This window comes from Propithecus coquereli, unplaced genomic scaffold (assembly GCF_000956105.1).
Source record: "Propithecus coquereli isolate 6110/MARCELLA unplaced genomic scaffold, Pcoq_1.0 Scaffold57, whole genome shotgun sequence".
Taxonomy (NCBI): Eukaryota; Metazoa; Chordata; class Mammalia; order Primates; family Indriidae; genus Propithecus; species Propithecus coquereli.
The window spans coordinates 633,733-646,517 of NW_012151618.1; the positions used below are offsets into that span (position 1 = coordinate 633,733).

Here is a 12,785-nt window from a genome sequence, read left to right on the forward strand (position 1 = left end):
GAGGAAACTAATCACTTCAGTGCAATTGCAATAGGTAAACTATGATTTTAAGATGTGCACTATGGGAATCCAAAAGGGATGCTTTTGAGTCTTCAGTTGTTGCATCCTTTATGGTCCAACCATTTCTTAATCCAGGTTTGAGTTATGCCCCCGAATCACCTAACTGTGATAGAGGGAAGTTGCATAGGGACTCTCTTCACTTCTGAAAAAAAGAAATACAGCACCAATCAGTGTTTAAAACTGTATTCAGAAAACTAACACATATGCATATTATACAACTTAACTTACACTTGCCAAAGAAGGGCAGGAGTGTATCAACTTAGAATATTGTGCATACCTTCAAAGTTGTATGGAACACCAAAACCAATTTTATAGAAGAGAGAAAGGTTAGCCCTAGTACCAAATTAAAAAATAAAAAAGCTCACGTCAGGTGAGATCTTAAGTAGGGACTATCCAGTAACAAATAACAGACAAGGTCTGACAAATTTTATAAGGATCAGTATGTTACAAGTATTTCCCAGGGCACTACTGCCCTTGAAGGTGCCAATGAGATGCTTTTACTTCGCTGCTATCCAGAATTGCTAGCTGGATAGTGATGCTACTAAAGCAAAACAGCAAACTTTTTATAATAAATAACAGAGACAAAAGCACTGCAACAGATAAAGCCTTGTGCAGCAGGCAGTAGCTCTGTTAGATTTTATATATTTAAAATGTCTTTCTAGAATTAAAATATAGATTTTAAAGCAAAAAAAAAAAAAAGGAAAGATTTGGGCCAAGGCGGGAGCATTGCATGAGGTCAAGAGTTTGAGACCAGTCTGAGCAAGAGTGAGACCCCATCTTTACCAAAAATAGAAAAAAAGCAGGGCGTGGTGGTGCACGCCTATAGTCCCAGCTACTTGGGAGGATGAGGCAGGAGGATCCCCTGAGCCCAGGAGTTTGTGGTTGCTAGGCTGAAGCTACTGCACTCCAGCCAGGGCAAAAGAACAAGACTCTGTCTCAAAAATGGAAAGAAGAAGGAAGGAAAGAAGGAAGGAAGGAAGGGAGGGAGGGAGGAAGAAAGATTTGGTCCAACAAGGAGATCTTAATAGTAATTTATTTAGTCTCTGACATTAGAACCTGGGTATTTTTACCTGCTCTCTTCTTTTAGTTTCTTGGCTGCCTGTGTTGATAACTTAATCTGCAAATCGAGTCTCTGCAGGAAATCTCTGGCTGATACTTCCTCAGGCTGCGAAGGCTGAACATCAGATTCTTGAGGACTGGGAGGAGGGAGGTCTTCCCCAGCTACCACTGGCTCCTCTTCATGAGAAAAACTGCTATCAACAGTTTCATTTTCTGGAGAATCAATGGAGTTAAGTCCATTAAACAACAAAGGCTTCTCTGATATAACTGGGATGTTCAAAGTTTTCTTCAGAAATATACAATCATTGGTAAACAGTTTATTGGCCCTTTTAATCTGCTCCATCTAAAATATAAAAAAGGAAACACAGAGTAAATATAAGCAAGTCCAGGAGTAAGATTTATTATACAATACAGAACTACAAATATTCGTGAGCAAAACATATACAATACTTTCTCCGGATTTGAGATTCTTCATTCTGGTGTGGTCACCTCCTCAGAAAGCCCTAGTTATTTCAAGAGAGGTCAGGAAATACTGTTTCCCCACTGCATTATTCTCCCTACAAGGCAGCTTTTAACATCAGTGGCCTTAAATCCCTGAAGTTAAAAAATGTACATTTTTAGCACTTATTAGTAAATTCCATTCTTGTTTTAACATTTCTATTATATGACTTAAAGCAAGTATTATCGCTCCTATTTTACTTATGGAGTGCTTTCCCATGTCTCCAGAATTGTGCTTGGCGAATACAGTCGTCCCTGGGTATCTGTGGGGGATTGGTCCCAGGGCCTCCCTTGGATAATAAAATCCAAGGATGCTCAAGTTCCTTATTTAAAATGGCATAGTATTTGCAAATCACCTACGCACATCCTCCTGTATACTTTTAACCACCTCTAGATGAGTTGTCATACATGATACGATGTAAATGCTGTATAAATAGTTGTTATACTATATTGAATAGGGACTAATGACAAGAAAAAAAATCTGTACATGTTCAGGCACAACACTGTGGGCCTAACTACATTCTCCAAGGTTGGTTGAATCCACAGATGCGGAACCCGTGGGTACGGATGGCTGACTATGGAACAGATACAGGAGGGGGTAGAGACATAAGTACCAGTATTTGGAAGAATGATGGAGGCGGGGCTGCAGGCATTAAGAAAGGCCTCACAGAGAAGGTGGTGGTTCTGATTCGATTCTGTTGACTCCAGATGGGCCTTGAAGAATGGGTACATGTGGGACAGGTAAGGACAGCAGGTGGGGGCACGGTATATACAGTGTCTCATTCTTTCTACCCTGTAGAGCGGGTACTTGAAGATCCATTTCACAAATAAAAGAAACAAAGCTCATAGAGATTATGTACCATGGCATCGTCATACAACTGGCAGATGAAGAAGCTAGAATTTAATACAGGTTTATAGCCTATGGATGCCTCCCCTAAACCACTGAGATGGGGAAGGGAAGTGGGGGTGAAAGAAGGAATAGAATTTACATACATTAGCTCACTTAACCTTCATAACAGTTCTACAATCTAGATACTTTTCATCTCGTTTTTACAAATGAGGAAGCATAGACTCAAGAGAATTAAGTGGCATGCCTAAGTCCACCACACTCGTGAGTGCAGACAGGACTCAGACTATGCTGGTCCTGAGCTTCTTGGAGAAACGCCTACTTTGATATTCACCACACCCTATTATAATCTGTCTACAGATTCCTCCTCTCTACCAGCCTGGAACTTGCACCAAGCCAGGCACTCTACATGCACCATAGCATCTAATTTTCACCGCAACTCTTTCTTGCAAAGTCTGTAACCAGGAAAGTTTAGTGCAATAGCTAAACACACAGGCTTTGGAATCTGACAGTCCTGCTTCAAATTCCAGCTCCACCAACACAGACCTTATGAACATGAGCTTGTTACTTATCTCATAGAGCCTATTTCCTCATGTGTAAAACAGATATCGTCTACCCTTCACAGGGCTGTTGCGAAGATTAAATGAGAGTTTATATACACCCTCACATAGAGGATATATATATATATAGAGAGAGAGAGAGAGAGAGAGAGAGAGAAATATTAAAATATTGTGTGTGTGTATATGTGTGAGAGAGAGAGAGAGAAAGACTGAGAAAGAAAGTAGTTAGAAGAGTACCTGGCAGTGGATAATACTACTCTCCATTTTCCAATAAAGCAATCAAGGCCCACAGAGATGACTGATTTGACCAAGTACATATGGCTCTTTAAATGTTAGAACTGAGATTTCTGTCTGATTCCAAAATCCATACAACACCTAGATTAACGTACATGACTAAATGGAACCACATTATGAGGAACCTTTAATGCCACATTGAGTGAAAAAAAATTACATTTCTACTTCAAAAAACCTGCAAGACCAACAGTCATATAAATGGGCCCTCTTTCTCCTGCTTTATTACAAGCTGAATCCATGCAAATCGTACAAAAACGCAGCTTTCTTTTTTCCTTTAAAAGATACTACATTAAAGAAAAGAGAAGGGATGGTCTTTTGTGTTCTGGTTTCTAGTTTAAGGAGAAAAGGCAGCGTGAGAAGCAGAGAACATAAACATGGGCAGTTGCATTTTAGAGACCAAATTAAAATCTAAAAGTCCCAAGTGTTTCTGGTCTAGTTTAGGTTTAGACCTGAGAGGGTTAAACAGCTTGAACGCTTTGCCCACAGCAAGTTCGGATATATTACCTTCTGCCTGTGGCACCCCCAGTTCTTCCAGCCAGCAGCCAGCTCCTCTCTTCCGCTCAGGCTTCCAAGGTCACTGAGCACTCCCCTGGCTCCAGGTGAGAGGTGACTCAGTCTTGCCCTTTGAAGGAGCACAGTGCCCTGGCTTTCGTGATAGGTCACAGTCCCATCTCAGAACCACTCAGACATGCAAGGAGACTTTTGCTGGGTCTGTCAGGGACAAAGTGCTCTATTTTTTTCCGCTGGAAGCAGGTGGGCTGGAGATGCTGGCAGTCATCCTGCCACCGCGTGGAACCTGATAATGAAGCTACCTTAGAGGAGGGCCTGGGGACCTCTGGATCATAGCCTGAAGCCAGAATATGCTCACATCTTTCAGTTCCAGGAGCAAATAAGCTCCATTTGGGGTCTGGGTTTTTTTTTTTTTTTTCTTTTTGTTTTTTGCTCAGGCCAATTTGAGTTAGGTTTTCTGTCACTTGTAACTAAAAGAGCCCTTGCTGATACAGTGACCTTTGAAATACTTACTGGAAGGGGCCTGTAATTGCTAATAGTCATTGTTTCCTGGGAATAATGGATGGAGGACAGAAACAGATGGGAACACTAGGACCTGAACTGCTGAGCAGGGCTGGGAACAGCAAGAGTACACTGCGAATTCCTTCAGAGCAAGAATTGGTTATTTCTATAACCTCCCTGATCTGGCAAAGATCTTATACACACCAAGTGCTTTGGATGGATAGATAGATGAATTAATAACACGTCAGAGGAACAGGCATAGAAGATGAACCCAGGGAAGTAACCAGAAATGGGTAGTAAAGGTTGTCTGTTTGGCTGTATATCCTCATTTTATTTTTTTTTCTTTTTTTTATTAATTGCAGAAAACTCAAGGCAGATTATTTTCCTTTGAAACCTCCCTTCACCTCCTAATCCATTCCCCATTTTTTTGGAACCTATTCTAAAGCCTAGGAGGCTGACCTTTTATAATAAGAACTGCATTACCCTAGTCCCCTTGTCCTTGGAATTATACTTGGTATTCCGACCCCAGCAGAACGACCTCACCACGACTGGTGGCCTGGGTTCCTATCAGGCACCCCCCCATCCAAGGCTCCAGATCTGGCCAGTCTTCCCTTGGCCCTTCAGGCCTAAAGGAAACGTCTCCCTGCTATAGCTAGTCTCTGGGAACTTCACCAAACCTTGCTGGTTCCCTAAACCCTGCTCGCACTCTGTGAACGTCTCTTCATTAAACTCTGTTCCCTTGCATCCTCTGAGTGTGCTATCTGTATCCTGCTGGGACCCTGAATGCAGAGCATGACAGGCCACTAAGGCCAGGCAAGGGATCAAAGATACTGAGCAAAGACAAGGTGACTGAGTCAGAGACTGGGTGTGGTCAGGGAGTCCACAGGCCATGAAGGGCAGGGCTCCCCCCAGCTCTTGTACTTACTACTGCATGGTGATTCACTATAGAATTGCCTTTACCCAGTCCACAAGCTTCCTGAGGTCAGGGGCTGCCTCTTTTTCATCTCAATATCACTAGTAAACATTTCAGGTGTGTGTTGACCCTTGTGGTCTGGATTCGAAGGTGACACACAGGATGCTAGCACCAAGGGGACCAGGGACATAGAGACATAGCTTGTTCCCATCAAGGTGGGAACCAATATGAAGACAGGGAAGATTTGAGTCTGAAGGTTAAAACAGGTAAGAGTTTAACATAAGGTAGGAGTTCAAAGAACAGGCCCTAGAGCCACACTTTCTGGGTTCATATCCTACCTTTGCCACTTTCTAATCATTCTCTGTTTTCTTATCTGTAAAGTAAGGATAGTAATAGTTCATCCTCACAATACGATCGTTCATTAATTAATTTATGTCAAGTATTGAGAACAACACATGGCACACAAGAAGTACTCGAAAATGTTAGCAACTATTATCATTAAGTTTGGTTAAAAGTAAGAAAGCAACAAGTAAGGGCAGATTCTAACATGTATTCAGCAAATGAAAAGGAAGGAAGTAGGAATTTTCTCCCATTAAAATTTTTTTCTTGGCCATATGCAGTGGCTCACACCTATAATCCCAGCACTTTAGGAGGCCGAGGCAGGAGGATCACTTAAGGCCAGGAGTTTGAGGTTGCAGTGAGCTATGATGACGCTGTGACACTCCAGAGTGGGTGATAGAGCAAGACCCTGTCTCCAAAAAACTAAAAAAAAAAAAATTTTCTCCCCTAAAGTAAAATTATATAAAGAAAATTTCACATAAACAAGCCCAGATAAATAACACACTATGTTGTCACTGCCCTGTGACAAAAGGTTTTAAAAGGTTTTTTCAAAAGGTAATAAATTTGATCTTAACTTGTTCTTTTTTATAAGCAATGGCTTGGGCCAACTGCACAGGCTCTAAACTCTGTTACTTCTATTGAAGTTATGGTATGAAACCAGATGTGCAAAGAGCAAGAAAAGAAAAAAAAGCATTTCAGACAGAAAGAACAGCAGCAAATGCCCCAGAGCAGGAAAAAAACCATGTGGCTGAAGTGTAGAGAGTAATCAGCAAACTTCAGGCCAGGCAGGGCCTGAGATGCCAAGGAAAAGAATTTGAATTTATTTTAAATGTGATGAGAAGCTACTGGAGGATAAAGGAAGGGAGTGACATGATCTGATTACAGTTAAAGATCACTCCAGCAGCTGTGCGGAAAAATGGATTAACAAGAAAGAGGCATTAGTGGACACAGGAAGCCCATTTATGGAGGTAACGCAGTAGCACAGATAAGAAACCATGGAGGATCCAAAATGGTGAAATGTTATTTTCTTTTGCTTTGGAATGTTTTATACTTCTATCTGAACATAGATGGGTCTACTGTTCTGGGAATTTCACCTCACACAAAGATAAGGAAAGTCATGATCCAAAGCAAGGAAGAGCTGGAAAACTCTACAGCTTTCCTCCCTGTGTCTGTTCACCATTTCCTAAGATCCTGTTAATGCTGAGACCAGAAAATATGCCCTTTTCATAGTGATGCAGAACTACCCTCTGTTTCTTAGAGATGGATGAGCAGGTGTGGGGGCCACATCAATCACATGCTTTCCTTTCAAAGTCTCTCCTAATCGGGATTGAACAGCATGACTCACTGAAATACAAATTTACTCTCTGGTCACTAAGAAACAGATTACTGAATAAGGAAAGTGAAAGCTAACGGACGGCCACAAGGTCAGTCATGGTAAAATCAGGCAGAATGAGTGCCATCAATAATTTAAAAACAACTTATTGAAAATGACTCCCCTGTAAATATACTTTGTAAAGGTGTATTTACTTTGGAGGGAATTTGCAAAACTTCTGTTGTAGAAGGTATCTCAACAGCAGCCACTGAGTATGGCTGAGAACTCCCCCCAAAGGACACTTGATTCACATGAGTAGCTTTTAAGGACAAAACAAAAAAAGGACACTTGCGCCAGCATCATCAGTTCACCTACCTAACAGTGAATGCAATATTCAAAACTCCTTTTCTTCCTCTCCATTCCTTAAAATAGACAAGCCCTTCCAAAAACATTTCAAGATAACAAACATTTTCACAGCACTGTATGGCTTACAGACATTTTCATATACACATACAACTCTCATTTGATTATTATTTTACAGAAAACAGACAATTATTATTTTTACAGCAAAAAAAGTTAAATGATTCTCCCAAGATTCACCCCCACATCTGTCTCCTGTTACGTTCTAAATGTTGGTGGCAATCACACTTCAGCATTTCGGTGTGCTCACGGGAAAAAGGCTTTTTTCTTTCTCTATGCTGTCTTAGAAGAGTACAGGAGATTCCACTTACAGGAAATGTCCAGAAAAGGCAAATCTATAAATGAGAAAGTAGATTGGCAGCTGCCTGAGGTGGGGAACAGACAATCAGAGGAATGGGATTGGACACAGGGCCCTTTTCAGGGTGATGGAACTTCTCTAAAATTGAGTCGTGCAACTCAGAGAGCTGTCTCAACTCTCTTTAATAAAAATCATTGAATTATACACTTAAGAAGGTTGAATTTTGTAATTATACCTCAATAAAGCTATTTAAAAAAAAAAAAGAATACATGAGAGTCTACTAAAACCCCAAATTACTAAAGTCTACTTCACCATACCTCTCACTTCCGGTAGCACTATTTACAGTTCTTTCCCTTTGACCAGCAAGGGTCAACAACCTCCACCAGCAGCAGGGGCTAAAGTTATAAACACTAAAGGTTTACATATGTTAATGCTTAAGCTTCTAACTCACAGTGCTCATTCTCCCTAAAATGGAGATCATTTCACCTTTCCTCAGCAAGGCAACTTGTTAGGGGAAATGTTAAGCAACAACTTGGCTTAGCAGCTAATTGGAAGAGGAAGAGAAAACCTGGGAGTAAAACTGGATAGGAACTAACTGGGGTACTGGGAGGGTGAGGTGGCTTCTGGAGAGGAGAGCAGACAGGTGAGCTGCCTGGGAGAAGCAAAGAGACAAAGAAAAAGTTTATGCACACCGAAGTCTACTGGGCTGCCTCCTTCACACTCGCAGTTCCTATACTGCTCTCTGAAGGATTTTCCAGGATTTCTAAACAAAAAGTTGACAGTGGCAGCCTGGAATGAGTCATTTTCCTCCAGAGGCTTGACTGCAGCGGGGAGGAGCCAGGATCACTGAAAAAGCAATAGCTAAATCTTGAATAAGGAGTTAGGGAAGGGGCCTTAATGTCTCAGTGGAGATAAACACAGCCAGGGAAACTCCAGCCAATCAAGTTCATGTTTGAGGTTTGAACTGTATTTATTTAATAGTTTCTCAACTCAGCCCAAATAGTTTCAGTTTCCCAGACTCACTTCCTCAACTGCCTCTTACTATGGTAGAGGTGCCCAACCCTGAACCTAAATGTATTTCAGTGTAAAGACCCACTGCTGGTGGGGGGAGGAAACACACACTAGTAAAGGCAGTTGTCTTTTACAGATTTGAGAACTAGCCGCAAATCAAATCTTGCAGTTTTAGCAGATATTTAGGAGCTATAAGCAACTCAAGTGAAACCACAGAGGGCTGTGGGTTGCAGAGAGTTTGCCATAAGAAGGGACAATGGGAAATAACACTCCTCTGTATATCATAGATTCCTGGGTACAGGCACCCCAGCCTAATAGGGATGATGCATGAAAAACAAACAGAAAAGACCCTCCTTCTTCGGTAACCAGGATAAAAATAAGGGTGGATATCAGAAGTAATATCTAGAGAAAAGCGAATGCTTTATCACTGTGTTAATTCAAGATGGTCTCAATAAATAATCACACTTGGAAAATATCCTTACCTCTCATCCATCTTCTCATCTGTAAAAAGATTAATTACACCTATCTCCTAGGCTTACTGTGAAAGTCAAATTAAATAAGATCAAGATGAAACAGGACAAATGCAATGCCTGGCACCCAGCAGGCATTCAGCAGACGGTGGCTACTGATATTTCCCAACTCCGCTTTCCTCTGGCTCTGACCCAAATCAGGCCCCATTAATGCACATGGAGAATTGTAGGTTTCTGTTCACATTTAGAGAACTCCCAAGAGGGCAGAATGGGGCTCTCCAGCGCATGATAATGTCAGTATAAGACTGCACAGAAAGGTTCCTGCTCTCAAAACGATAGAAGGGCATGATAGGTAAACACACACCCCCTCAAATATGCAAAATAGATTACTCAGTCTCTCTCTGTCATTGGGTAAAGGGCCAGAAAGAGTTTCACTTTAAGAGAAAGATATAGATAAGATCATCTTTCTTCCCATTGCTATCTAAGGTGCTTCAGGAAAGAACATTGAAAACTGATACAGAACTCGAATGTAAAAAGGCCATCGCATAGCTCAGAGTTAATTATAAGTAATTTTAATGAAACGATTTGTTCCCTCAGGTTTCCATGTTCTTCCAAGAGGTGTAACGAAATACACCCAAGACACACACACTTATAAATTTGTAATAAACAGCTCTCCAGCTCACCTAGACCACAGTTCTTGGCTGCTGCTTAGCGACAGGTGTCACATTCACGGTTGCCAGTGGGCCCAGGGGTGTAATTTCACTTCTAAATAAAGCATAATCGATAGAACCAGAACCATCCAGTAGGCACAACTGTACCATTCCTGACTCATCATAGGGCTTGTTAATGCAGGAATAAAATTCACCTCAGTTCGGCTCTGAGTAAATACACTGTAGTGTGCTCGGGACTGCAAATCAGGCGCATGTGGCTCCTGGTGGTGCCAAAGCCCCAGTCCGCCCTGGCCTTCCTCACGCGACAGACCTGGTCTGAGTCTGGGCAGGGCGCCGGGAACTCGATGCGGCTACCTGGGGAGGGAGGCTCAGCGGCCCGCCCCTCCGGCTGCAGGACCAGCTCCGGCGACCACTGCTGTCGCCGGCAGCGCGCGCTGAGCGGGCGCTTGGAGCGGAGCCGCCGGGGGACGGATGGCTGCCCTCTCGACACCCCGGTCATCCCTGCCCCTCCTCCACCGCACCGCCTCCCCCGCCCGGGAGCGGGCGGCCCGGGCCGCGGCGGCGCGCCCTGCTCACCGTGACTCCGTACTTGAGCGCGATGCCCTGGAGAGTGTCGCCGGCGCGGACCCGGTGCTCCACATGGCGCTCGATGACGCCGGCGCCCAGCGGCGCCCGCACGCTGGCCGTGCTACCGTACGAGCGGGTCTTGGTGCGGGCTAGGCTCAGCGACAGCTCGGCCTCCTCGGACTCGGAGCCGGAGCGCGAGCGCGGCGGTGGCGAGTGGGCCGAGGGCCGCGGGGCGCGGGGGCCGCCTTCCCGCAGGGACAGCGCGGGCGAGGAATCCGCCATGGGTCCCGCCGAGGCCGCCAGGTCGGGGAGCTGGCCAAGGGGGCGGCGCCTCCTCCTCCGCCGCCGCCGCCTCTTCCTCCTCACAGGGGCTGCGGCTGGCCGTTCCGCGGGGGCGGCGGGCGGGAGGCCGAGGCGGGAAGCTGCGGGCCGGGCATGGCGGGCGCCTGCCTTCTCCGCGTCCTGCCTGCCCCTGGCGCCCGCGCCACTCGCGCACCTGCAAGGGGAAGAGCAGAACGAGCTCCCGCAGCTGCCGGGCCGACTGCCGCGGCTCGCCCCTGCCCGCCAGTCCAAGGAAAGCCCTGCCCCGCGAGGAAGCGGGGGCGCGCTGAAGCCGCGGCGGCTAAGAGAGGCCCATCCGTGGGCGTCCTGGGCGCCAGGTGGTCTCCTGCGCCATGCAGACGGAACCTGGGCAGGACCCTGGCCACGGCAGAAAACCAAAGCTTTGCTCTGACCCCTCTATTGACTCCCCAGCAGAGGCCAGCTTGCTCAGACCTGAAAGCTCTGCCAACGCCAAGGGTATGTTTCTCTCCCCACCCTAGTGACCTCAAAGTCCACGTCACAGAAAAATTTAATAGCATCAAACACACAGCTTCTCCAGGTCCATCCCAACAGCCTGGAAAGTGCAGTCCTTCAGCATTACACCAAGAGGTAGAGTGCTTCTAAGGCCTGGTGGGTGGCCTCAAAATAACCTTTCAGTTGTTTAAGTTTCATTCTTCTTTGCACACCAGTGCCAATTTTAGTCCTGGGCTGCCCTGAAAGCCTGACTGCATGCAGTTCCTTCTCCTGGCTCACTAATTTACTATCTGCATCCATCTTTTTTTCTTATCAGTTTCCTCTTTGACACCCCGAAATCTTAACTCACCCAGGTATTACCATTAAATCTTCCCAGACACTAGGTCTTACTCATCTTTTTAGCTCCAGCATTGCCTACCTCAGTGAAATAAAAAATATACATGATCACAAGCAGTTGAATTGAGGTGTAGTAAAAAGATCCTGAAGGTTACATGAGACTGTGGAGCACAAGTCTGCCGAACATGAACTTTTGGGTGTCCATTCCAGGACCTAGGAGAGAGGCGGAACCTGAGTCTCAATATGTAGACAAGATTGGGTAACTTCGGGGTAACTTCCGTCTAAGAGTTTACAATCTAGTAATGAGACAGCACATAACATGTTTTCCACTAAGAAAAAATTGCTGAAGGACTAGAAGTTTCTATTTGAAGATTAAAGAACTGGATTACATGCGGTGTTATTAGGTGTTCATTAGAAAGCATTCTGTATTACTTGGGGTAACATTGCAAGCTATATTTCCTTTTTGGAGATTCACAATGCACGTGAGAAAACTGAAGGCTCTAGAAGAACTGCAGGGAAGTAAGCTATTGGATTTTGCTTAACAGTGTATTTCCCAAACTCGTTTAGTTATGGAACCTCTTTTTTCTTCAGAATTTCTACAGTTTGAGACATGCTGAATTAAAGGGGAAAGACAGGCCTAAATAAGAAACCAGGAAGATAATTTTGAAAAGTCAGAGATTACCAAAAGACAGAAAAGTAGGTACCTAAAGGGAGAAAATGAGCCAATAGGAAAGAAGTTAGGTGATGATCACTTAATTACTTTACAAAATGTCTAAGGTGTCTGTAAAAGTGCAGGAAAAAATTTTACCACCAAAAATCTAGAGAGATTTGAAAGCCATCCCTCTTCTCTCTTATTAGGGCTAATTTCTAAGCTATCTCTAGTTATTTTCAATTGCTATAGCCATAAAATATCCTGGACCATATAACACCTTCAAAACAGTTATAAATGCTCTGAAATATAATACACATAATTCTCAGAATTTTTTCCATGATTCTTTTTGGTGATCTGCACTAGAGTTTCTTCTAATCCCCCAGATTCACCAACTTGAATTAATATTTATTTGATACTTTATAGTTAGGGTCCTTGGTGAGTTTTGTTCCCCTAGGTACCTGGACTGTTTCCAGATATCCAGGCTTCCTGTGAATTTCATATCTATTTCTCCCAAATTCAAAGAATAAAAGTTAATATATACAATTTGTGGCTCATACTGAATTTTTTGTTTTCCTTCTTGAACCAGAACTTCAAAGTTGCTCTTATGTGTATCTACTTACAATATAGAGCAAAACTCACAATTAATGGTAAAACAGTAGAAACATTTCATTT

The 12,785-nt window shown here is 43.8% G+C and overlaps 1 protein-coding gene across 1 annotated transcript; it reads right to left on the reverse strand.

Annotated features, from left to right (window-relative positions):
- On the reverse strand, nt 1–11,118 carry LYSMD2 (LysM, putative peptidoglycan-binding, domain containing 2). The gene is made up of 3 exons (XM_012658047.1): nt 10,340–11,118; nt 1,131–1,462; nt 1–202 (listed from the first exon to the last, which is right to left on the reverse strand). The coding sequence occupies exons 1-3, from the start codon at nt 10,610–10,612 to the stop codon at nt 160–162; spliced, it is 648 nt and encodes a 215-aa protein (XP_012513501.1). The 5' UTR covers nt 10,613–11,118; the 3' UTR covers nt 1–159.
- Between the last annotated feature and the right edge of the window lie 1,667 nt (nt 11,119–12,785).

Excerpts from the sequence above, each read along its gene's own strand:
- LYSMD2 (XM_012658047.1), bottom strand. The coding sequence starts at position 10,612 with ATGGCGGATTCCTCGCCCGCGCTGTCCCTGCGGGAAGGCGGCCCCCGC. Across the intron at positions 1,463-10,339 it reads CGCTCAAGTACGGAGTCACG|ATGGAGCAGATTAAAAGGGC; the intron begins GTGAGCAGGGCG and ends TTTATATTTTAG. Across the intron at positions 203-1,130 it reads AAACTAAAAGAAGAGAGCAG|AAGTGAAGAGAGTCCCTATG; the intron begins GTAAAAATACCC and ends TCTTTTTTTCAG.